The 27,570-nt window shown below is 39.8% G+C and overlaps 1 protein-coding gene across 1 annotated transcript in view; it reads left to right on the forward strand.

Annotated features, from left to right (window-relative positions):
- Positions 1–1,788: 1,788 nt before the first annotated feature.
- PSPC1 (paraspeckle component 1) overlaps positions 1,789–27,570 on the forward strand; it is a 65,535-nt gene continuing 39,753 nt past the window's right edge. The window contains exons 1-7 of the mRNA XM_083609192.1: positions 1,789–2,171; positions 2,394–6,189; positions 9,203–9,504; positions 14,163–14,258; positions 15,132–15,328; positions 15,885–15,969; positions 17,098–17,197. Of these exons, the coding sequence (XP_083465318.1) occupies positions 5,809–6,189; positions 9,203–9,504; positions 14,163–14,258; positions 15,132–15,328; positions 15,885–15,969; positions 17,098–17,197 (1,161 nt within the window). The 5' untranslated portion in view covers positions 1,789–2,171; positions 2,394–5,808. The remainder of the gene's footprint in view (positions 2,172–2,393; positions 6,190–9,202; positions 9,505–14,162; positions 14,259–15,131; positions 15,329–15,884; positions 15,970–17,097; positions 17,198–27,570) is intronic.

Raw genomic sequence — 27,570 nt, forward strand, 5'->3', positions numbered from 1 at the left:
CTTTTTCATTTCATTATAAATCACTTCCCAGAAAGCCTTAATCCTTGGGCATGTCCACCAAAGGTGAAAGAATGTACCTTCAGTCTCTTTACATTTCCAACACTTGTTATCAGGCAAAAGTAGCACTTTTCATCCCCTGTGTAGTCAATGAACACTGCAATTTCATCCCTCTTTCTTACTCCAAAATGTAAAAACAACAACAATTAGGATATAACACTTACAATTTTTCCAAGTCAAAGAGGACAGCACACTGCTGCTTATTGGTTGTGGGTAATTCCTTCAAATTGTATAGCACACATTGTCAGCACCTCATAATATCATGCATAATCTCTTGATCCATATGACCACCATCTGAAATGTTGAGAGAGGAAGCATGCCATATTCACCATAGGTTCAGGAAGCATCTGTTTAGCAGACCTTGCATTCTGACATGTATCATTATGTTCTTTACACACTCAAGGGCTAAAGCTCACAAATACTATTTACTTCAAGTTATATTTTGCTGTTTTCCCTCATACAGCAGAGGAGGCGACCCGGCTAAGCCTCCTGTTTTGCAGTGGTTCCAGTTCTATATGGAAAAAAACAAAACAAAATATATTCTATTTACCCAGGCATTTGGTGGTTAAGTTAGCTTCTACTGTGGTGCTCATCTTTTACTCAGGTGAGGTAGGACTTGTCTTTGTTACTGTATTGCTGAATGAGCATTTTAGGAATTTTGCATTGTATGCCATTTAAAAAATGGGCTTTTAATTGGTTGTGTCTGTTTGCATTTCCTTTCATTCTTAAGTTCCTTTGAGACATTTCTTTTTAGTGTATGAAGCAGCTAACACGGGCAATTAATTATTATGGTAACCAGGCCTGCTGACTTTTAGGATATGGCAGCTGCAACTAGAGAATTGGATTGCTTTGTCCGTGCAATAGACTACGTATAAAAAAATAAAAGCAGTCTTCATAACATCCACTCTAATTCAGGGGGAGAAGCAATGCCATAAAAAATCAATTAAGTGCCATTAAAAGCTTGTGGGAATAGGTCAGATTTCATCAGGTGACAAATGCATAGCAACGTGGGTGCCTCATGACTTGGGAGGGAGTTCCACACTTCAGCATAGGAGGACCACTTAACTGTCATGGATTGGCTGGATGCAGAGGAATTATGGGAGACTCCAGCTGGGGAACCCCCAAAGGAACCCCCAGGGGAAGATGGCGCAGAGCCAAGAGGTTGGTGGTGGGACAATATTGTGTGGTCAGAGGGAGAAGAGGGAGGAGGTGTCAAAAGCTGAAGAGGTAAGAGGATTAAGTGAGCAGGAAGAAGCTGTGGCAGAGAGCAGTCCAGAGTTAGAGGCAGAAGCAGAGGCTGGAGAGGAGAGGGGCTAAGAGGCAGCACTGAGTTAGGCAGGTAAGGAAGCCAGGCTGTCTCCTCCTGCAGTGACCAGATCCCATGGAGATATGAAGATGGTGAAGCAGTGACAAGCAAGACAAAGGAGCCTCAGATTGCATGGGAAGGAACCAGGGGAGGCGGTGACTTAGAGAGCTATGGGAAGGTGGGGACCTTCAGTTCCTCGCAACTGCCTCATTGGGGCAAGATCTGCCGGGAAGAGTTGCTTTGCTCACTAAACCTGGGCTATTTTGTTTCTTTGAATAAAGAGTTAACTTCACTGATACCTTGCCAATTATTGCTGAATTGCTCCCTACACCCACCTTGACATTAACCCACAGCAAAAAAAAAAAAAGTAACTGCATCATCACAGATTTGCATATACAAATTTGTATGTATAGGTGTGAATTTAGAAATATTTGCTGTTATCTAAATAAAATACATCATACCATCATGACCACCATGTGACCTATGTGCCTGCTTTCCTCTTTGAACTGTTTCTATTCCATGTAGCCAATAAGAACTATTGCCCGAGTTTGCCTTTTTCCTTTTCCCTCCCAATCCAACATTCTTCTTGTGTCATGTATTTTAGTCTGTTTGTCTGAATGTTGGCCGACTTTCATCATGCCTAGCTAGCAGGACCAGTGGCCAGAGATTATGGGAATTGTAATCCCAAAATAGCTGGAGACCTGAATTTGGGAAACCCTGAACTATTATTATTATTTATCATTCTATGCCATTCTGGGAGCTTTTTTCAGATGAAGAGCAGGGTAAAATGCTTCAACCGTACAGTACAGTATCAGACTTTTAGAAGACATCTGAAGGCAGCCCTATTTAGGGAAGCTTTTAATGTTTGATGTATTAGAGGATTTTAATATTTTTTTGGAAGCCGCCCAGAGTGGCTGGGGAAGCCCAGCCAGATGGGCGGGGTACAAATAATAAATAATAATAATAATAATAATAATAATAATAATAATAATTATTATTATTATTATTATTATTATTATTATTATTATAGTATAAATAAATAAATGTTCGATAATGCATGCCCACTAGGAGGCAGTAATAGCTCTCAGTCCCTACCAAACAATGCAGCTCTCCATAAATCCTTCTGCTCTGAGGACACAATAAATCATTCCCCAACAAAAATATTATTGCTCTTTTCTGTTTTGAAATTTTTGGGGAAAACAACAGTCATGCATAAAAATGTCACATTGTGAAACAGTTTAATTGGGCCGATAAATATATAAAATGTTGGTACACAAAGGAAACAATGTATTAATGAGCAAATAGCATGGGGAAAGAGAAATGTCATGGCAAGTTTTTGGGATTTTGCTGCGTTGAGGGGAAATGTTAGCACAATGCTTTTGTGAATGTGCTCAGAATAGATCATTTATCAATATAGTTCAGTTATTTATGACAGTTTATTTTACGCTTTCTCATTCCTGGAATGGAAGGGCTGTTCCAGTATGACTCTGATGTCAGTAAAATACTCCTTTATTATTATTATTATCCAAAGCTTTAAAGGAGGTTAGAATTTTTACAGATGAGATATTGAGTAGCTCACCATGCTGCTTACTAGCTGTTTACAAATGTTATTAATTAATTAAATTTTTCAGTAACATCATCAACACATTACCAGAGAGTACCAAGTATAGAATATTACATGAGTTCAAAACTGTCCTTCAAGCAAAGTCCATTTATGTCATCCTTCAAAATTAGTTATCCCAATGTGTCTTTCCACAATAAACCATAGGTGGTTGGGGATCACCAATCATGTTCCCTTTGTGCTATGTAGGCAATAAAACAAACCATTTGTCCTTAATTGTTGTTATTGTTTTCTGTCTTTGATTTGTTAAGATAGTTTTCTTCCATTAAAACAACTGTCCATATTTATTGATACCATTCATTTTAACATTGTATATTTGCTGCTCTTATTAGTAATCTGATCTACAGGTTTGTTTATTTTTTAAATGTTTTTAGCTGATATAGGTCATTCGCCATTTGCATATTGTATTCCACCGCAGGATCCACTGTGATGAAAGGCATGCAGCAAATATGGCTAATGCATCAATAAACAATGAAATGAAAATAAAAGGCATCAAAGCAGATAAAAGCATCATAAATGACAGCCATAAAACTAATAAGATTGGGCAGCAGAGCTACCCCATAAACTAAGAGTTATAAAACACATTGAAATATATGGGGACAGAAGAATGAATTTGCTTGGCATGGAAATGAAACAGAGTTGGCACCAGGAAAGCTTTTCCACTGTCAAGAAGGCCATCTTTCTGCTCACTACAGTGGTACCTCGGGTTAAGAACTTAATTCGTTCTGCAGGTCCATTCTTAACCAAAAACAGTTCTTAATCTGAGGTACCACTTTAGCTAATGGGGCCTCCCTCCCGCTGCCGCCACACGATTTCTGTTCTCATCATGAAGCAAAGTTCTTAACCCGAGGTACTATTTCTGGATTAGCAGAGTCTGCAACCTAAAGCGTCTGTAACCTGAAGCGTCTGTAACCCGAGGTACCACTGTACTGATCAATTCTGGGGGATAGGCAGGGCTGGCCCTACAATGAGGCAGATGCTGAAGGGCAGAGCTATTTTTCTGGAAAAAGAGGTGCCAAAACTCTCCATGAACACCTCCCTTGTTCTCTTAGAATGGCAATGGCGCCCACCTGAGAGGTGCTGGAACTGAGTTCCAGTGAATTCCAGGTGAAAAAACCCCAGGCATTCTGGGCAGCTTCTAACAAATTATAAAACCACAGTAAAAAACTGAACATTAAAAACTTCCCAACACAGGGCTGCTTTCATATTGTATACCATACTATACAGGGTGTCCCAAAAGTAGGTATACTTTCTAAAAACGAACAAACAAACAAATAAATAATAAAAGCTTTATTTTTCTTTACCGATATTGTGAATGATGAGAACTTGAGACAAGAACAAAGAAAGTGGTTTCTAAAGCTGTATCCCTACTTTTGGGTCACCTTGTAGTTAGTTGTATAGTAACTTATCTCCTTGACATCTGATGGGAGGGTGTTCCACAGGGTGGGCGCCACTACCGAGAAGGCCCTCTGCCTGGTTCAGCCTGGGGAGGAACGGAGCCCACCGCGCCTGCCCAGTCCCTGCCAAGACACCAGTCCTGAGCGGCATGGCTGTTGCACCCTTCTTGCACCACCCTCCTCGGATCCCAGCCTTGCAAGACTGCTGGGGGGCACACGCGGTGGCATGGGGATGCAGCAGCTGTGCCCTCTTCAATCCCAGCCTCACTTTTGCTCATGAGTCTGGGATCGAGGGGCATGTGACTGTTACACCCTTTTTGTGCCGCCCTCCCCAGATCCAAGCCTTGCAAGGCCTCTTGAGGAGGGCGGTGTAGGGATCGCATGAAGCTGGGGTCGAGGGGTGCATGGCTGCCACATCCCTTTCATGCCACCCTCCCCGAGTGGTCTCGCCAAGTGGTGTAGGGCTGGCTCAGGGAGGGCAGTGGGAGCAATGCGACCCCCTGAAAAATGGACCACAGCGATCTCCCTGGCATGGCTCCCCCAACGCTAAGCCCCTGCTTAGAGTGGATCTGTGGAGAGACATTCCCTGCCCTCAGGCTCACACTCTAAAAGACATGGCACAAGAGGAAAAGCAAGTGCAGGCCTCAATTCTTAATCAGAATTAATTTGTTTTGTTTTTTTAAGTTTTTATTCCATTTTAATAAAAGTTTAACCAAGTAGGGCATTTATATATTATCAATTTGAAAAATACAAAAAAACAAGAGACATCTCTTATTGTGACACCATCTTTTAACTATTAAGAATCAAGTGCCCACAAAAAAAAAGGAAGAAAAACGGGGAAATTATAAACAGAAAACAATACAGTATTTGTTGAGTACATTGGTCACCATTATTTGCGTGGCAGCCATCTAATGATAAACTTTGCGTTTCAAGTTAAGTAGGTTGGAGCAGGGATGATTATTAACGAAAGAAGTGCTTCCTTTAGGACGAAAGGTTTCCCCACGGTGACTGGTAACCCCCGCTAACCCTTTCCAGGACTGTGAGATTCAGCGAACGCGGGGGACGTTTTTGTCTCCGCGCACTGCCAATGGTCCAGGCGCGAGGATGACACGCAGGCGCATTGAGCTTCCAAGCCGAGCGCGCTGCCCAGCGGCAGTTCAAACCTTGCGCGCCTGCGTACTAACAAAGCGGGAGGCGAGTTGGAGGGGGCGGGGCGGCGTTACGAGTCGTCAGCGAGATACGGCTCCCGCCGCCATTTTGGGTTGGGTTTCTTTTTCCTTTTTTTGTGCGCGTGTGTTTGCGCGCGCGCGCGGCTCGTCCCTCCGTCGCCGGTAGCCGAAAGAAACGGCTTCGGCGCCCGAGAGGTGCCCTCCGTCGCCCGCCTCCTCTCGTCTCCTCTCCGCAGCAGCGTCGCCTCCCTCGGCGAGATGTCGGCGAACAGGAACCTGAAGCAAGTGAGGATTGAGAACAGCTCCCCGGCGGCCGCCCCGCCGATCAGCATGGTGGGCGGCGGCAGCATGAAAGGGCTGCGCGGTCTGGAGCCTCCGCCGGACAACGAAGCGGCGGCGGCGGCGGCCATGGTGATGGTGAAGGAGGAAGAGGAGCAGGGCGGCGGCGCCGGCTTCACCGTCGACATCAAGAGCTTCCTGAAGCCCGGCGAGAAGAGCTACACGCAGCGGTGCCGCCTCTTCGTGGGGAACCTGCCCACCGACATCACCGAGGAGGACTTCAAGCGCCTCTTCGAGCGCTACGGGGAGCCCAGCGAGGTCTTCATTAACCGGGACCGCGGCTTCGGCTTCATCCGGCTGGTGAGGAAGCGTGCTCTGGGTTTCCCTTGGAAATGGTGTCTGTGTGTGTGTGTGTGTGAGAGAGAGAGAGAGAGAGAGAGAGAGAGAGAGTGTCTGTGTGTGTGAGAGAGAGAAGAATGAAAGGGAAATGTTCCAGTGTCCGTCCTCGCTCTACTTCTCTCCCCCCACCCCGCTCACGTGTGAACGAGGCCGTAACGTGTCAGTCCCTGCTCGCCCCCTCACTCGGGAACGGCTCTGCTGCAGAAACCGAGCGCGCGCGCACGAGCGAGCGACACTCCTCCCGATAGACGCGCGTACACACACACATTCACACACATTCACACAAGCCCCCACCCCGCGAAGCCGCTGTGCACGCGGGTGGCCTCCTCCCCTTCTTTCACGTGCCTGCTGTGTGGTCTACGTAGCCTACGTGGGGCTACGACTTTTCCTTCCGTTTGCCGTTGTCCTCCGTAACCCACGTTCACACCCAGTTTTGATGATGAATGAATGGCTTTTGTTCATTTGCAGCCATCGAGCCGATTTTCTGTCCTTCAAACACCCCAGGAGCAACTGATGTGGATCCTGTATGAAGTGTTCAGGTGAACGGCCCCCCAACAGAAATACCATTGATGATTCTTAGAATTGTAAAGTTGGAAAGGACCTCGAGGATCATCTAGTCCACCCCCCCCCAATGCAGGAATACAGTGGAACCTAAGGTTGTGGATGTAATCTGTGACGGACGCACGGACACAACCCGCGGCGTTCACAAATAGATTCGGCACATCTGTGCAAGCGCTTGACACGATTTAGCGCTTGTGCACATGCGCGAGCGGCGAAACCCAGAAGTAACCTGTTCTGGTACATCCGGGTTTGCCGCGGTGCGCCAACCCAAAAACACGTAACCAGAAGCAATCGTATCATGAGGTATGACTGTATGCAGATGTCCCATACTGGGATCAAACCGGCTGCAATAAGAAAACTATGCTGTAGCCAGCTGAGCTATCCCATGGTCAAGAGTTAAAACGTTGTCCACACCAATTCTGAAAAAGAGATAAAGCTGTTCCATATTCCCAAGCTCCATGACTATTTTCCTCAAGTTTGTGTCAAAATGGTTACCCCATTCAAGTATTTAATGGGTGGTCTCACATGTCTTCGTGTGACTGTGAGCCGCCACCTGCGTTTTCCCCATCCTCATATATCATCTGCTCATCTAATTGGTTCCACCATTCTTTATAACAGTTGCATGCCGCAATACAGTAGGTGGCTGAGGAGACACACTGTGTTTCAAATTATAAAATTTAAATTATACTGCTTGGTCTACATTCAGGCTGCTCCACAAATCTAACATCATGGGTTGATAGAAAGCAGGACTAACTTTTCTTTGTGCCCGAAATGCAGCAACATTGGTCAGGCATTCCTACTGAGCTCTTCAAACTTAGTTCTAATCATAATTAACATGTATTATCCCCACTTGCTCTGATAAGCAGACATTGACGGGATATTGGAACCAATTCACAACCTCTTTGAAAACTATTTAGGCTTCTCTTGCTGCCTCATGATAAAGGGCTATTTTTACACGTCCCCCTGTTTCTTGCACCAACATGGTGGCTTCTTAATGCTAAGTGGGACTGGGGACCTCAGCAAACACGTAGGGATGTTTGAGGGTACTGTAGTGCCTCCAGGTGCCACATTGGTTCCCCCAGCTTTAAGATATTCCTCCTTCCCCAACACCAAACTGAGATTATTTTGGAATATTCATGGGACTTCTATGCTGCCCACTAATTGAGGTTCTTTGAGCAGCGTAAAAATTACATGGCATTCATAGATTAAAAAGGTGGGGGATGCTCGTAAATAATAGTCAGGGGTTTCTATGGAGGAAGAAAAGCTGGCTCAGGTGTGGATGTGTGGATGGTTTGACTTTGTGTTGCCTAGGCATTCAAGCTCCAAAACAACCCCAACCTTCCTCCCATCTTCACATCAGGGGATGTTGCAGTGGTCACAGTTCAGCTGCTAGGGGGATGAATGGTTTGTTTTTGTTCTTATTTTTATCATGCATTTTGTGTTGTTTATCATGTATTTTTATGTTGTGAACTGCCCTACGAGTTACAGATGAAGAGTGGTATACAAATTAATAATAATAATAATTCCCAAACACCTCTGTAGATTCAAAGCAGGGTTTGAAATTAGCAGGGTGCCAGGCGCATTTTGCACCTAAAGATTCTCCATTTGTGAGCATCTCAAAAGGATTGGGTGCCATTTTTTTGTGCCTGGCTGACACTCAAGGATTACAGAAATGTATCTGCCTTGAAGCCTCAAAGTATATGTTACAGATAGGCAATATGTTAAGGAGTTTAACAATAAGGAGTAGGGTGTTTTGAAAACTGAAGTAGGGTGCCAATATTTTTATTAAACATTCATTAAGAATTTCTGCTAAAATGTGATATTAACAATGTGTCACTTATGTGAATTGCGTATTAATTCATGCTTATCAAAAAAATTAAGTGTTGCCGACACACACCCCCCAGCGGCGACTAGACACTGTTTTGGCGCCCACAACCCAGGTCCTAGAAGCCAGTTGACCCCTAACTTTTCTATCCCAGTTTCTAACACTGATTCAAAGTTATAAAGAAGACAGGTTGCTCACCATGTACGCTAGAGGGCAATGGAGAGTGGAATTGTTGAAGCCTGGTCATAGAAAATCAGAATACAGAGTACTTGCAGATTTAAAGTACATAGGGTGGGATTCACCTAACCAGCCCTGTCTATGGAAGCCCCGCACAAGGACTTCAGCTTGCATAATGTGGCTTCCCCTTTACATGCATTCTGAAATTGACTTGGGGTTGTGTGTTGGGAGAACCCCCAGAACAGTGCTGGGGGATGGGTATTGTTCCATCTGGCAAGCTGGAATGCTTGCATAGCTGGAAAAATTTGAAAAGCGCAAAGTTGAATTCCCCCCATAAAATGTTGAAATGAATTATTGGTGTGTTATATTCAACTGTGCATTATGTGTATATGTTTTTTTTTTCCTGAAAAGGAATCCAGGACACTAGCTGAAATTGCAAAGGCAGAACTCGATGGAACTATTTTGAAGAGCAGACCACTTCGAATTCGGTTTGCTACTCATGGAGCTGCTTTAACAGTAAAGAATCTTTCACCTGTTGTTTCCAATGAGCTTCTGGAACAAGCTTTCTCTCAATTTGGCCCTGTGGAAAGAGCTGTTGTTGTAGTAGATGATCGTGGTAGAGCAACTGGGAAAGGTTTCGTAGAGTTTGCTGCAAAACCCCCAGCACGTAAAGCTCTAGAAAGATGCAACGATGGAGCATTCCTGCTGACGACGTAAGTTCCTGATTGAATTTATTGTGGTATATGTATAAAGAAAACTATGTAATTGGACTATCTTATAAAGTAGCAATAGAAGTTGCTCAAAACTCTTGGAAATTTGAACTGGTCTCAGAACCTAGTTTAGATTTCTTTTTCAGCCTAAAAAAGCTGATAGTGACAGTGGCTTCTGTGAAAGATTATGACTCTACTTTATAGCAAGTATATATTACAGATTTCAGAGGAATCCAAGGCAGGGGGAAGTATAAGATAATGATTTTAATCCTCATGATACTTTGCAGCCCTTAATTGAAGGGTCTTGCACCATAGCAGTCTAGTCTGAGAGGTGATGATGCGTCTAAATTCAGCTGTATCATGCTGGCTTTTCTACTTGTAGTCCTTAGTCTGCATATCTGCATATTCTGTAAGATGTTGGTTTTTAATGTTTGATGTTTTATTATGTTTTCACGTATGCCGTAAACTGCCCAGAGTGGCTGGGGAAACACAGCCAGATGGGCAGGATATAAATAATAAAATTATTATTTATTATTATTAAATATGGTAGTTATCACTTGGATAAAATGTTACTATGCAGAGACATAGGAGAAAGCCCGCTCCTAATCTAAGACATTTAGTTATTACTCCCATTTTAGCAAGATGGTATTAACCCTTCTAACTATTCTGCCCATTGCTCCTTGATAGTGATTCCGGCATACCTGAAACATAATGTAGATTCTAGACACAGTGCAGCTTAGCTAATGTTGTACCCAAAAATCCCATATTCATTGCTCTGGAATAAAATCTTAGTTTATGTGATCATGAATTTGTTGGGTCAATCCCAACTCTGTGAAATAAGTGATGTCCATCTGCTTAATATGCAGAAGGTCCAGGGTTAATTTCGATGAAATTGAGCAGCAAGCAAAACTTACTCTACCGATTGTAGAGTACAAAACTGTAAGAAGAAGGCAGAGAGTACAAAAAAAAACCCCCACAATACAATGATGAGGCAGCACCTGAAGCCTTAGATGAACTTTCTCCAAGAGGCAAGTTTAGGGTAAATTCATTTATCCTTGAAGCCAACCTAGACAGAAGACCAACATTGTATAGGAGTGTAGCTGACAATTTTCCATTTTTGGTGAACCTGCAAGCAACCAAGGAATAGATTTAAGTGGCATTGAGATGTTGATGCAAAAGTATCCAAAGCTAGTGTCCTCAGCAGGAAGTGATCTGACCATAACAAGTGGCGCATGTCAATATTCACAACTTTCATATAACCTCTCCAGTTGAGAAAACAAGGTTCAGATTGTGGCCTGCCACATGTGTTTGGCTGATGACATGTTGGGACAGTCCCATTATCGTCATGGCAGCTATGAAGTCCTGAGCCACCCTAGAGCCTGTTGCCTCAGCATGGATGAGGTGTCCCCAAAACCATCAGTATTGGAGTCTACCTCAGACACCAGCTCTTGTCACCTCAGGCAATGAGATTGCTGGACAGCAAGACTGGTAGTAAACCATCAGAGTCCCTAACCTTTATCGATTCCCCAAACCCAGGAACACACATAATGGCGTGGGAAGGCATGTTCAGTTAAAATTCCCAAAGGTTGTTACTGTAATTTAAACTTTGTTTACGATGGCTGTCAAAATGTCGGTGGCGTGTCACTTAATATGATAATTTCCTCTTCTTTGTATGCTTTAGCCACAAACACAGGTGATCACTCTGTCTGTTTGTTGGGCTAAGAACTGGCCCTGAAATGATATGTTGCAAAATAATAATTGCTTTTATAATTCCATGCTTGGTACATATATAACCATGGCACTTTGATATGTTTCTTTGTATCCAGTTATGTAAGCCTCTCCCCCCTGTAGCAAATCTTTCAGGAATTTTTGTTGCAAATGGGATTATTTTAATCAGCCATTGAACTGTAATGAAGTACTAGGTGCAACAGACCTTAAAACAGTTGGATTGAAATACATTTTGCTCAGTAGAGAATGCTGCCGGTTTCTGTGGATGTTGAGGTTCCAATGCATATTCTATGGAATTTTGAGTTAGGTCCTTTTAGTGTTCAGATTGTTAGTATTCACAGAGAGCTAAATAAGCTTTGAGAATCCTTTTAGAAGTAAAAATGTGTCACCAATAATAAAGCTACAAAGCTATCGTAAATCTGCTCTGAAGTTGCTCAGAGTGGCAGCAGCCATTTTTCTTACTGCATCAGCTGCAGGCTTGGATAAATCAAACTTCTTCAACAAGTGGGCCTGGCCTTGGCCTGCTCTTCCCCCAAAACACCCTGTTGTGGAGTATTGTGCTGGCAGTGGGAATAACACAGGTAGCTCCTTAACTGCCCATACCTTTGGTAAGCTCAGTGAGGGCTTCAGCAGTTGCCTGCAGTCAGTGGAGCCCAGCTTTGAGGTTTTATAAACTCAAGGTATGTAAAAAATATTTCAAGGCTATGCTATGAAGTTAAAATAACAATCTGGTAAGGAATATGAAATAGCATAAAGAAAAAAAATACAAAACAGATTTATAATGAAATGAAAAAGGTATTTAAGTATACCTTCTTGAAAAAACCAGAGGCTTTTCTCTTGGGCATAGTCGGCCATTTGGTGCCAAAGAAGGACAAAACTTTTTTTATGTATGCTACAACGGCAGCAAGAATACTTATAGCAAAGCACTGGAAGACTCAAGATCTACCCACTCTGGAAGAATGGCAGATGAAGTTGATTGACTGTATGGGACTGGCAGAAATGACCGGCAGAATCCGCGACCAGGGAGAAGAGTCGGCAGAAGAAGATTGGAAGAAATTTAAGGACTATTTACAGAAGCACTACAAAATTAATGAACTCTGAAAAGATGTTGGATTGAACTTTTGTGGTCTCTAGCTGTTATGATAAAGATAATAGGGATTAAAATTGTTTAAGTCATAAAATTTAAAATTTAAAAAGTTGAGTGAAAATAAGGTGTTATTTTAAAAAGGAATGTTAAGAGATTAGGATTTGCTGGATTAACAAGTTGAACTAGAAAACAAGAAGGGGAGGTATGAGGAAGTCAAAGAAACATGTTATTGGAAAATTGTTATTGAAACTGACTTGTTTTTAATATTTTTCTTTTTCTCTTTCTTTTTGTGATTGTATAAAATTGGAAAATCTAATAAATATTTATAAAAAAAAGAAAAAAAATACAAAACAGCCAGGTTCACAGCCATTACTTCAAAATACAGTGGTACCTCGGGTTACATATGCTTCAGGTTACAGACTCCGCTAACCCAGAAATATTACCTCGGGTTAAGAACTTTGCTTCAGGGTGAGAACAGAAATCATGCAGCAGCAGCATAGCGGCAGCAGGAGGCCCCATTAGCTAAAGTGGTCTTCAGGTTAAGAACAGTTTCGGGTTAAGAACAGACCTCCAGAACGAATTAAGTTCTTAACCTGAGGTACTACTGTAAAGTACATTCTCTACTTGGTGAATTAAATGTAACAACAAACCATATTGATGCAGAAAGAATACAAAGTTAATGTTATGAATAATTGCATATTCCATCTCCATGTTTGGCTGACATGTAAGCAACAAATGGCTGCCAAATGGAAGTAAAATCCATAAATTTAGCTGCACCCTGAGATACCCTTCATTTATAAGCCAGTTTCTCAGAAATAAAAATAAACATTACCTTATTGAACCAAATATTGAACCAAACATTACCTTATTGAACCAAATTAAAGAAAAACCAAGGACTCCTTTCAGCCATATGATATGGTCAAATGATCAGCTTCTAATAGATTTACATAATAACTCTATTCAATTAATCAAAAATTGATAAAAGACAGAGTTTGGAGTTCAAAGGCACTGGTATACCTATTATTTTATTACCTTTTCCCAAAATTTGTACACATGTTTCCAAGACCTCTACATGAGCCAATAAATTCTGATAGGTTTTGTTAAATAAAAATAAATGTTGTTTGACAGAGCGGGTTGATTGTTAACTCATGGTGACTTTAATCATTAAAAAACAAACAACATTAAATCAACATTTTCTGTTTATTGTTTAGGTACTTCCTAAACAAGTATGTACTAATTAGTTGCTATAACCGTAAATAACACATTGATTTAAAGTGGATCATGTCTTTATATAGCCTACTTTAGAAAAATGATAGACTTTGTATATAAAAATGCTTTGGATCATGTCAAGCTTAATTATAACTTAATGCCTGGGATCATGTCAAGCTACATTAGAATTACATTGACTTGTTTCATGTAAACAGCACAATATGTAATTTTGTTTAAAATCTTTTTGTCATATAGTCACCCTGCACCATCTCACACAAAATAAAATGCTCTCCCTAAGAAGCAAAAGCTGCCAGTAGTTACTTAGTATATTGGCGTTCTTTATGAGACGGAAGGTAACTGTCCATGTCCTTTCATCGTTAGTCATAAATATGTATGACTATCAACTCTGAGCCAATTAATTTGTATGCACCCTGCTGTTTATATGCAAGCAATATTCCTTAAGTCATTTTTGCATACAGACTCAACATGCAGATTTTGCTTATTTGTGCTATTTGATAAGTGAACTGGGGACACTGGCATATTATGGCATATTATATTAATAATTGGTCTACTAGATTATGTCGCAGCTTCATTTTACAGGAGTTTGTTTCATTTATAATGTTGTTTTCTTTTTAAGAACCCCTCGACCAGTAATTGTAGAACCTATGGAGCAATTTGATGATGAAGATGGGCTGCCTGAGAAATTAATGCAAAAAACACAACAATATCATAAGTACGTTTTATACATTCACATTATAGAATATTAGAAAACAGGAAGTAAAGCTTTAACTCCTGAGAGGTGTGGATCTAATTCAAAAACTTGATTGTTGGTACCAGTAAAGCTAGCCATGACAATATACCTTTATTTAAAATAGATTGGTGACATATAATATGAACTAGGGGGAAACTGTCATGGTTGAAGGGCTCTGTTTTTGCCACAACAGAAGTGAAAGCTAATGGATAAGGATGCATAAAATTAGAATGCATCTCACTGGCCTCGGCCATAACAAAACTTATGAAATACCCTCACATTCCACACCAAAAAAAGCTGGCTGAATTAGAAATAGTGCAAGAGATGGGGCTAGCTCTAGCTTTTGGAGGGTACTTGGTAAGATTTTGAACTCCTCCCCCTGCTTTGATGAGTGTCATGATCGCTTTTCCTCTTTGCCCAATCGGTTTCTCCCTCCCTCTCAGGATTGTGTCCAAAGGGATCAGTGGCAGGTAGTGAGGGGCACTGTCCCTTGCTGTCTCCTTGGTTGCTATATGAGAGGTTCCCTGACTGAGAAATAGGGGCTGCACAGTAGCAAGCTGTTGGGAGAAGGTTCTGTCTACTGCACCAATGTGCCCCAATTGATTAAAAAAATTGCCCTGAACTGTTCCTCTTTCTATGTGTTTCATGCAGATGTGTGTTTTGAACACACAGGTGTGTTGCGCCTACATCTTGTTTGGCTTTAAATGAGCTAGATATAAGTAAAGAAACGAATTATTTTCTTTAGAATGCGTAAGGAAGACTTGATTAAATAATGGAGAAATTTGTCAATTAACTGCATTTTGCTCTGTCATTTATGAATGCACCCTGTTCATGTCAAATGTGATGTGCTCCTAGGGAAAGAGAACAGCCACCACGTTTTGCTCAACCTGGAACATTTGAATTTGAGTATGCTTCACGATGGAAGGCTCTTGATGAAATGGAAAAGCAACAGCGGGAACAAGTTGATAGAAACATTAGAGAAGCTAAGGAGAAACTGGAGGCAGAGATGGAAGCAGCTCGACATGAGCACCAGTTAATGCTGATGAGACAAGGTATTTTGCATTCCTATTCTGTAATTTTTATTGCATAAACTGAATAATTACTGAAAGTGGTCTGTGTTGTCACAGGAAATATATATCTAAAGTGTCTATACATTGTGAACATTTCCATACTTTTACAAGCCATAAGCAGGGATTTTTCAGGAAGTTTGTGCAATGTCCAGAGCTACCTGTAGGTAAACATACTATGACCAAACTTATTTGACACTTTGTATATGCTCTGATGCTATGTTCTACTCCATGACCCACAAATGTAAACTTGCCTCCATTAAAATATTTTACTCCAGCCTTTATTAATGCACTAGGTCAGGAGTGAACAACCATTATTCCTTTTGTTATTAATGTAAGCATCATGTATCATTGCTTTATAAAAAAATCACAGTAGCAAAATAATAATAAAACTGTGACTGGGGTCTAAAGTGCATGTGTAATCTGCGACATAGTTTATAGGTAACATAACTTTTCATTGTGCTTTTTAGTGTCTATTTTTATATTGATAACTGTTCCTGTTAAAATGATAATTGCTAGCTGCTGCTTTGACTTTTCACAGATCTTATGAGGCGTCAGGAAGAATTGAGACGTTTGGAAGAACTTAGAAATCAGGAGTTACAGAAACGAAAGCAAATACAATTGAGGTATTCTATAAATCCATGCTAGAGGGAAATAGCCCTTAGATGTATGAAATGAGATTTCATAACTCGAGATACCATTTTAAAACTAGCTCTAGTCCTCTGTAGCCTTTAAAACACATACATAGTGAATTGACTACTTAGAGACTGACTACAAAGTCCCATGACCATGACACAGATGTGGGAGGTTGTGTCAGTAGCTGCCAGGGCTAGTGCCTTGTTTTCTTGATGCAACGCTTATGATGCCTTCTCTCCATCATTTTAGTTACAGGAATTATAGTATAGTAATTCAGGAACCTTAGAACTTGTTATAAAACCATTGCTTATATTTTACTATGTTGAATGTTTACATAGGTTCTTGAGGTATCTAAAAGTAACATGGGGCGAGGATCAAATCACTCCAAAATGCTTGTGAGTTGTTTAAAAACAGGATATTAGAAGCTCAGTTGGAGTCTATACTGCAGATGAGGAAAGGTATTATGAAGGCCAAGATGATGCCAGCATGGTTAATGAGCAGACTCAAAGAAGCTATTATAGGCAAGAAGGCATTCTTCAAAAAATGGAAGTCTTGTCCAAATGAAGAGAACAAAAAAGAATACAAACTGTGGCATCTGGTTGGCCACTGCAAGAACAGGGCCATTGGCCTGATCCAGCAGGCTCTTATGTTCTTATTGATGGAGAAAGTGGTCAAAATACAACAAATAAAGCAGAGAACAGTAGATGGATGATGATATCATCACCATCAATTAAATTTCTATACTGCCCTTCAACCGAAGATCACAGGGCAGTTTATAGTATAAAAACACAAGAATGTGTAACATAATAACAAACAACAACAATAACCCTTCCACATAGGGCCATAGATAGTTTAATTAGCCGAAGGCTTGGGAGAAGAAAAATGTTTCTGCCTGGTGCTGGAAGCTACTGCAAAAAAGGCCCGTTCCTTGTGGAGGAGGCACAGGAAGAAAGGCTTCAGATGATGATTGCAGGGTCTGGGTTGGTTCATATGGGGGCTATAGTTCTAAGATTGAAAATCATGTTTTTGTGATATTGGAAGGGAATGATTTTATAGTTTTCGGAATGAAAAGATGTAATAAGTGTCTTAGGAAGATGCATTCTGTGCAAAACCATTAGACATGAAGAAGAACATAGGCGCCGTGAAGAAGAGATGTTGCGCCAAGAGGAATTGAGAAGACAGCAGGAAGGAGGATTTAAGTCCAATTTCATGGATAATGTAAGTAGAACTCTTATTTACTGAAATGGACACATGCTTTTCCTAGGCATACAAGTATCATCTTCCTGTCTGCCTTTACTTTCTCTCCATTATAACTTTCTTTAAAGGTTATTCCTGGAACCAATGTAATGATCTAATACTTGTCATAACTCCATAACAGAGAGCAGTGGCCACATCTCTAAAGTAATAATGATTAATAACGTAAATGATTACCCCCCTCCTTTTCATATTCATTTCTAACTTATGTTGTCTATGGCTTAGATTCTAAGCATTAGTACTAATAGAACAGAAACTACTGTCTAGAATCCTTTGCACTGAGAGCAACTTTCAGAAAAAGCATGGTTTCAGCTTTCCCAGGACTGTACTGCTTGTAATTTCCTTTGGGTCAAATTTGCACACACAAAAATGGCATTAATTCAACTCTGATTTTGTCTGCCATGGAAGGCTTTGTAGTACACATGAAGCAAGTGTGATATGATGAGAAGCTAGTATACGGAAACTCAAATAAAGGGGTATTTTTGTTCCATTGTTGCTTTCCTCTTCTACATGGTACCAGTAAAAATGAAGAAATAATTATTGTAAATCACCTCAAATAATTATTCCAATGCAGAATTGCTAGATAGTGTCTTCTATACTTATATGTTATCATACATACAAAATAATAATCTGGGAACATTTTCTATATCCTATATAAAGATGTGTTTCCAGAAACAAGCAGCTTCTAATGGTTTTGTCAAAGGCAAAAAAATTATTATTAAGATGATTAAATGAAAGTGGAAGAAGTACAAAGAGAGGGGGAGAGCATTTCTTGAAAGCAGAGAAAGGTCAGAATTGTCATTTGGACCCTGTTGAAGTCATCCTTCGGGTTCATCTGTAAGAGGATATGTTTTTTAATGCAGGTTGTATTTGTCCATAGGAAGGAAATACAACTATAGCCACATTGGTATCCCTCTCCTGTCATTCACTGTAGCAGATGGGTCAGATGCCTGGACTTCTACCCTAGTCAAGATGCAAAATTTCCAGAATTTTTGAATACAAGGGGGAAAATTGCTTGGAAATTTGGGGAAACATGTAAGTTTGCAATATTTAGGCATCTAATCTAAAATTACTACTTTTAAGAATAGAAAATATATTATGTAAACGAGGGGGAGCATACCTGTGTGACAGAGCACATACTTAGGAAGCAGAAATTTCTAGATTCAGTCCCTGGCACTTTTAAGTTAGAAAAGAAATCTGGCAGCAGATAATGAAAGAGACCTGTCTGAGATGCTAGGGAGCTATAGCTAGTCATAGAATGATAGAATTGTAGAGTTGGAAGGGAATCTCAACAAAAGCATAATTTTAAAAGAGAAAATGGTTCCTAAGACAGTTTCCATATTTTCCATGGAATTTTTAAATAAAATTTGGAAAAATGCTTCCCTCTACTTTCATATCTATATTGAAAGTTCAACTGCATGAATGGTTAGTATGTTTTGTAACTATGCTCACCTCTCACATTTAAACTTACATGGAGGTGAAATTCCTTAGAGAGGTTTGCTGAAATAAAATAACCAGAGTTTGCTGTGTTCCCACAGTTCTGTTATATGTCCTCGTATGGGTCTTAAATTCTGCTGTGCCTGCACCATTCTTAAGTGTTTTTCCCCCTCTGATTATTCATTTGTGTTGCACCTTTGATCCTTTATTGTCCCTGGTGATTTTTCTTCAAAGCTGGCGTGTGGAATGATTTGTAAAGACTTTTGTCATGCTCTTCACCCAAGTGTTTCTAACTTTAATTGGAGAAAAGTCTTCAGATCATCTCCTGGAATTTTAAAAATAGTGTTATGTTACAATTTTATGCATTTATTTTTTCTCATTTATGCTGTAGCAGATCTGATTAATGCATGATTGTGCAACACTCAATTACTCCAGCGGAATGTATTAGTCGCCTCCACTGAATTGTGTTCAGGGTGCTGTGAGATGTATGAAAACTGCTGTGCATACATGCAAACCATCAATCGGTTTGTGAGAAATCCTCATAAGGCAAATGTTATTAATGATGAAGATTCAATTATACATATTAGCTGTTCGTTTTATTTAGCATGGGGAGGGGATATGAAAGATAGGTTGTGAAATGTGTTGCACTTTTTAAAAAACCCCACCTTTAACCTAATGGATAGGGCGAGCTTTAAACAATATCTACATAATTTGGCATACTAATTTATAGTAGGTGGAATATATATGTAAATTCACAATATGCTATTTATTGAGTAATAACTTAACAATTTTGAAACTGTATTTGATTGGTACTGGCCAACGTGCACCCATAAATTTTATCATTTGGAGGCCTATCTTCTGTGGATATGACTAGTGGATGTGCCTACTTGAAGTGGTGATCTGAACAGTTTATGAAATCTGCTGTTCGAAAGAGGATAATCATTTAATGTAGCAGGTAGCTGAAAGTTTGGGGTGGGGGGGGGAGATGTTCATTTTGCCTTCATTCTCCAGAATTTGCTTCTAAATCTACTTTGAAAAAGAAGTTGTTTTCAAGATGTTGCAAGATAGATGTAATTGCACTTGCTTGTAAGCAGCAGTAATAATTATCTTGAGGCTAATGTGCTTCAGCAGCAACACTTCATGACTACTTTCCATAAAGCTGGTATGACATTTTTGCTCTATAAGTTAATGTTATGTTGGAATGTGGTATCATCCAGCTGTGTGTAGTTACTTAGCTAATGTTTGCCTACAGTTTAATAACCTTTCAAAGTACTACAAAACCTGAAAGATTCTATAACATTTTATGTAGTTGTGGGTCTTGGTCCAGCGGGTTAGCTTTTATGTAGAGAGCCCTGCTTGTCCAGGGCTTTTTCTGCTCTCTTCTTCCAGAGGAAAATATGGGTGGTGCTCATGCATTCTGAACATTTTCTTGTGAAAAAAAGAGGGTGATCTAACTATACTAGTAGGGGGAAAATTTCACTCATATGTTTTCCTTGCTTTGTTAGAAGGGCACATCGTCTGCTCTCTTCCAATGAATGTGGATAAAACCTGCATATGTGAAGTCTGGACAAGTTGCATATTAAATTAAGCATTTATGCTAACGTCTTTTCTATAATTTTGTAAACGTTTTAACTAAAACTCTCCCAAGTGACTTGGTGGGTGCCTCCTTTGCTACCTCTTAAAAGTTAGAAGGAAGACAGCTTCACTTGTGTAACCCTAGTTAGCACAGAGTTATATGCCATGCGAAGTCCACATGGCATAGCCATGTACATGCTGTAGCTCTTTTAATCTCAGAATCTGCTGTGAACCTTAAAGAGAGCCCCATCCTCACCTTAGGTAGATTTTCTTCTCATAGAGTTGTGAACCTGCAAGAGGAAGGAACAGGACATGTGTGAGGGATGGGGGTGGGGAACTGGGTGGGTAGAAGAGTTCATGCGACTGGCTGCCAGTGCAGTTCCATGCCCAATTTAACAGGCTAGTTTTAACTCTTTAAAGCCTCTGAATGATTTGGGCCTGAACTACTTGAAGCAGTTCCTTCACCCATATCTACCTACCTTTACTCTTAATATTAACAACAGAGGCCCTCCCCATTTTCCTGCTGTTTCGGTTAGTGAGATTGGCCGGTACTGGAGAGACTTTTTCACTGAAGATTTTTTTCACTGTTTATGTCAAGTGATCTTTAAATTGGTAACACTTTTTGGTTGTGATACATTTTTCTTGTGCCTCATCTCCTTAAATTATGTTTTGTTTTATGAGATGAGTTAAGGTAAAGACATTTTATTGATCCTGTATCTTTGAATTTTAATATGTTAGTACCAGTAGAACCTTATTATTCTGTCAAACAGCATGTAAGTATTTTTAAATGAATGGGAAGGGAAAACAAAACTGGCTTGTGTAGAGTTTTTGGCAGGACTACTTAGCTTCTGTTTTAATAATAATCTTTTTACTTTTGGTGAATCACACTGGGGGGGGGGTTGACTGATTATAAAAATGTTTTATCTGTGTTGTCTGTCCCGTTTATTTTGACGGTGCCACTTTATTGCAGAATTAAATTTGAATATATTTTTTGTGTGTATTTATAAACAACGTAACTTTTGTTTCTTGAACTGTGAAAGTAAGTCTACTTACATAAACTTCAACATTTTTTAATTAAAAGGAAGGCATAAATGGTAAGTGTACTTGGAACCACAAAAAGAGTCCTTGCTTTTAGAGTTAACGCAGAATTAATTTTCAGATGCTTCTACTTGGGACATGTGTGTAGTTCATAAACAATATCGGCATATTGATTTAATTACAAGTTGCTAAATAAAGAAAACAGCTTACAATTTTATTGAAGCTATTTTACTATGGAAGTAAACAAATAAAAATTCTGCCAACCTTCAGTCGTGTCCCAGTAGATACTTAGGATAGAATTCAACTGACAGTTACTCAGAGAATACTAATTGAAATGAATGGGCTTATATTAGTTGTGCTCATAAATTTCAGTGTGAAGCTACAAACATGAGTCTGACCAAACTGCGGGAGGCAGTGGTAGACAGAAGTGCCTGGCGTGCTCTGGTCCATGGGGTCACGAAGAGTCGGACATGACTAAACGACTAAACAACAACAACTCTGAGTAAGAGTTAGTTGAATTTCACCCACAGTTTACTATTCACATGGTTTGGGATAGTGCTTTTGGCCAGAGGAAAAGTTATTTAACTTGCCTACAGTGCAAATCACTGATAACTTAGGGTGCAGATTAGCACTTTTCTATTATCTTCCTAAAGCTAGCTTAAAAAGCAGTTCTGGGCAGTTTTGATAGTAAATATGAAATGTTTGTAATTTAATGCCTTTAATCAGTACATAGGTAAAAGCAATCATAAAATGAAATCATAAGAGAATTGTGGTAGAATATGTATTTTGCTTGCAGAAATTCCAGGTTCTATCCCCATCAACTTCTTTTAAAAGGATTAAACAGTAAGTGAGGCCACTGACAGAGACCTTGCAGTGCTGGTGCCAGATAGAGTAGGCCATACTTGGTTAGATGAAATGATCATGATGTGAGGCAGCTTTCTATGTTTTGGAAAATTAAAAAGAGATCCCTGTTTTTGCATTTCACCAATAGATAATAAACTTAATAGTTCCTATACAGCAGGGGTGGCCAACTCCCAAGGGACTGCAATCTACTTTCAGAATTAAAATCTGACAGTGATCTACCCCTGTTTTTTTGGGTTCAGGTAAAAGTGGTTGACCCCGTTTTATGCCTCACAGCAAAAACTCTGTCTTCCATTACAGATATTGAGAAAATGCAACCAGGGGAGAGGGGGCGGGGCTCTTAGGCAAAAGCAAAGGAAAATGAGCCAGCGATTGACTGCAGCCTCCCGGGGATTGACCAGTCGATCATCCCTGCTATACAGTATACCAGGGATCTTCAACAGGTTGCTTGTGGTCTACTGGTCGATCGCATGGGGTCCGTGGTTGATTGCAGGACCCCAACACCCCCGCCCCCCGGAAAAGCTCAACAACTTGCTTCCTAAACAAAGCTCAACAACTTTGGTAGATCACTGCCAGTGTTTTTTATAGTGGGAGTAGATCACAGTCTCTTGAAAGTTGGACATGCCTGCAGTATACCATGTCATCTTCAATAGCTTTTATATCAGAATATGATCAGTTCTGACTTTATTTCTGTGATCCTAGCATCAGTATTGAGGATCCTCTAAAATTAGTATGTTTATTTGATTTTAATTTATGCTTTATACCGCAGCTAAGCACCAACAGTCGAGGCTTCCTGTCAAAGTACTCAAAGTTAGCCAGTTTTTATGGTCTTTACTTGAATTGTGTGTCTACTGCATGGTGGTGCTAATCATTCAGTTGGTTTAGCATTTATTTTGTTTACTGAAAATGCTTTCATTAAGGGTGACTGTTTAATATGTATTGGCAGTTTGTGAAGTAAGTGAAAGACAGTTATTAATATATGTATAATTTCAAATTGGAAACTTCCTAATTAAATTAGTACATATTAGTAGTGACGCAATGAATATATTACTCTTACTTGAGTTTTTTCTTTTCCTGAAATGTCTTTAAAGGCTGCTGTTCTCAGTAATGTTTCCTGGTGATGCACAGGGTATGTGGAATAATTTGCCCCCCTTTCCAGCTACCATCATCTGCAACCATTGTCAAAATAGTTTTAATATAACTGCCACTAATTGCCTTTGTCCGTGCAGTTCATAAATCAAATAAGAAAGGAGACTTATTGGTGTTTAAATGCCACTACCAAACAGTTGTGGTTGTGGATCGCCCTTAATTACATGTAATTTTAATCTGAGAAATGTACTTCATAGCACTTTGCTTGTGACATGAAAATGCAAGAGATTCGATCTTAAACTGTAAGGATTGTTTTATTGGCGTTCAGAGGGGCAAAGACAGGATAAGAAAAGGTTTTGTCAAGTAAATTTACAGACTACTGAGTTTCAGCAGAGAGTTTTCCAACAGATTAAATTAGTGTTTCTCAAAATTTGGGTCTCTAGCTATTGTTGGACTACAACTCCCATCATTCCTACCTAGCAGGACCAGTGGTCAGGGATGATGGGAACTGCAGTCCAGCAACTGTAGGGGACGGACCCAAGTTTGAGAAACATTTGATTAAATAATGCAAAAGCCATACTTCTCCCATTCCTTGGGATGGTGAGTAGGAGGGAAGAGATGCATTGGCTTAGCTGTTGGACATTCAGTGAAGGTTTGCCCCATCTGAATACTCTGCAGGACTATTGGCTGCTGGGAAGACAGTTACAGTCTAGCTCTTTATGGGGTCATGAATTCTTTTGTTCAAACAATATCACAGTTTGCTTATATTTAACCATGCCTACCTCAGAACCAAAAGTGGGCCATTTAATTTCTGTCACCAAAAACACTTACAGTAAAGTGAATAGCTAACTCTCAATACTAAAATGAGGGTTCATTCAGTTAAGCTGAATGTTGGGTGATACAAAAGGAAGTACTTCACACAGTGAGTGCATAGTTGAATATAGAATTTTCTACTGCAGGAAGCTGTGATGGTTTGGACAAGCTATCAAAGGGGATTAGACAAATCCATGTAGGATATAGCTGTCAGTGGCTATTAGCAATGATGGATATGTTGAAATATCCGAGGCACTAGTCCTCAGAATAACCATTTGCTGGGTATCACAAATAGGTTGGCCAGTGTGAGAACAGAATGCTGGACTAGATGTGCCTTTGATTTTATCCAGCAGTTATGGTCTTACATTCTTAACTGAGCTTTTTTGCTTGGGCATCAAGAATCTGGAGGAAATGTGTTAAGAAGACATTTTAACACTTCTTAATTTTCTGGGGAGTGGGGAGAATACATAACGGGTGAAAATATATTTAACTGACGGATGTACAGTGGGGATTAACACGATCCAAGTTAGTCAAAATGGGAAAAATTAGTATCTGTGGATCAATTTTCATTCTGGCTGACGGGTTCTATTGCTAGGTCTATGTCCAAAGTTCAGGATATTCCTACATCTGATAAATATATCTACTATTTCCCCCTACACCATTCTGCCTCAGGATATATAGAAATAATGAAAGTAAGTGAGAAACAGGCTTGTGCCTTGGTGTCACAGGTTTATATAGAGCACCATGTTCTCATTGTTGAGAATACCAGGAGATTGACATTTCAGTTCTTGGGGTGAAGAAGGGACCCATCACCCTTTTTAATGTTTCCCAGGCCCTAGTGACTCTTCCCAAGTCTCATGCCATGCTTTGCCCAGGACAGAGTTCTTTGAGCCTCACTATGTTAGTATTGTCCGGGCAATATTTTGGTTACCTTAAATTCTAGTTTTTCATCAAGTTTTTCTGCTGCTTTGCTCATTTTAAACCCTTCTCCCCAATTCTCTGCTTTTTCTGCTGTGTTTCTCTTTCACCTGATTCTTATGAAAAAATCCAAAGCTGTGGAAAAAATAGAAAGAGAAGAGGATGAGAAGGCTTTATTTCCTCTCATCAGAGAAGAGGGAGCATGACCTAGTTGAGTCTGGGAATCCAGCTGTATTGTCTTCACCTCTTCATATACTTGCTAGCATTCATACATGCTAGTTGTATTTAAGTGAAGTCTCCCACACTTCTTGCCTCTAAACCTCTTGCCTACTGAATATATTTTAAGAAGGCTTTTCCTGGGGTCTAACTCCGTCATTTAAGGATTGTCAATTGTAGAGCCCCAGAAATAGTTGTATTGTTTTTAGAATGTGTAAATATGGTTTTATTGTTTTTTATTTTATAGCTCGTTGAAATGATTTCATTACTTTTAGAATTTGTATTTTGATGTCCTGTTCCATTCTTCTACGCTGCTTAAATGGTGTTAATGTTGTGAGGTAGTCTATAAATGTGTTAAATAAACTCCATAGGTTTCTGTCTATATCTGTACCATGGACAGAAACTGGGGAGGAGCCACCAGGGATTGGGATGCATACTGAAGCTCGTCAAATGACTATTTGCCTGTCCCCTGGGTGGAGGAATGGGTTAACCCATTAGTTGATGGGTGCCTTGTTCACTCTAGGAGAGAAAGCCATATTCAAGGTAAGTAACCAATGTATCATTTATGTGCAACCACTCCTCTGTTTCTGTTATTTTCTTCCTTCTTTGATCACAGTTTTGCATATACAGTGGTACCGCGGTTTAAGAACAGTCCTGTTTAAGAACGATTCGGTTTACAAACTCCGCAAAACCGGAAATAGTGTCCCGGTTTACGAACTTTACCTCGGTCTAAGAACGGAATCTGAAGGGTGGAAGGGAACCGGTGGCGGTTGGTTTAAGAACAGTTTCGGTTTAAGAACGGACTTCCAGAACGGATTAAGTTTGTAAACTAAGGTACCACTGTAGTAGATCTTTGCAGTGTGCTTGCTCACTATACAAATTGCTTTACTTACTATACAAAAGGACAAAAAGTTTATTCAGTACTACTGATCCCTTCAGGTTTTTTAATACGGTAGTTTTTTGGTAATTGGATTTGCAGCTAAAATAACTTGTGAGTTTTTCCGATTCCATGCAGGTTAGAGATACAAACGTTGACCCCCCTGAATGCTTATACTTTCTTTTCCATGGCATGTTGTTTGCAGTTTGGTTCTAGAACATTTATTACAAAGATAAAGATAAGGCTTCTGTCATTCAGTTTGATATGCTTCAAGATACAACTGATTTGCATGATGTAAATCTTTAGCCACTTAAACTTCTGAAAATGAACTGTGCTCTTCGTAGGTGACTGAAGATCACTTCATAGCTGATGAATTTCCTATATGCATATTACTTTTCATGCATGATGAATATATTTGGCTGTGGTACATGTGTGCTTAAGATTATGCTTATTTGGTCTCCTGATTGTCTTCCATCCAGGCTATTGATCAGCTCCATGTCTGCTTATCTGACCATGCTGTGCCATCAAATGTTTCTATACCATTCATTGAGTTAGAATTTACAAACATTCTAAACAGAAGTGGCATCCATGTAGGAAATTAACATATATGAAGCATTTCTTTTTAGTTCTGTTGGCTTGAAGAATGGGGATCTGTTCAGTATCATGTTAAGGCACTGAAGTTTTATAAGGCTGAGCCACCACCCACCCTCCTATTTTACTTGTCAGAGTATTCTCAGCAGTTCCCTGAATAGATCTAAGAAAATGTCCGATAATGGTTTAATTGCTTAAAATCTTAGTATTTCTCAATAAAAGGGCAATGGTGAATGCTGTTTTCCCGAAGATTTCCCTTTCATAGGTAAGCACTCTTTACAGTCAGGACTTTGTTAGTGAAATAAACTTTTTGGATATTAACTAGAAGTATGCCTGTATACTTAATGCATTTTTAAATAGAACAAATATGTGCTATAATTTGCTAATATTCTCAGTTCCTAATAATCTTCAATTGCCAGCATTATAAAAAGTAATATGAAACTACATTACATGTCATCTATGCAGTAGGAATGTAATAAAATTATTGTCTATCATGAGTGGTTATGTGTACCCCTCATGCTTCATTCTACCTCTTTGTACTTATATGTACCTACCAAATGATCCAACCTCTTTTGTCAGTAGGCCTTGTAATGTTTTTTCTCCGGTTAGCCTCTGTAGTGTATACATGGGTCATCCTTCTGCCTTGTATAAGGTTTTGGATAATCAAACTGACATTCACAGCAGTTGCACTGAATTTTCTACAGTTATGATTGGCCCTTGTCCCCCTCTGTTGTATTTGAAGTATTGATGATATCACTGCAGCTCATATATGTTTTTATGGTGACAGGCAGCTTGTTGTTCACGAAATCCATGCTGCGTCTGAGGTCAATTGGAATGTGCATATTTTGAATTGTGATACACATAGTTTTTAATTATTATTTTAAAAATACATTTAAAATATTTTATGTACAGTAGTTATACT

The sequence above is a fragment of the Podarcis filfolensis genome, assembly GCF_964270895.1.
Source record: "Podarcis filfolensis genome assembly, chromosome: 4".
NCBI lineage: Eukaryota > Metazoa > Chordata > Lepidosauria > Squamata > Lacertidae > Podarcis > Podarcis filfolensis.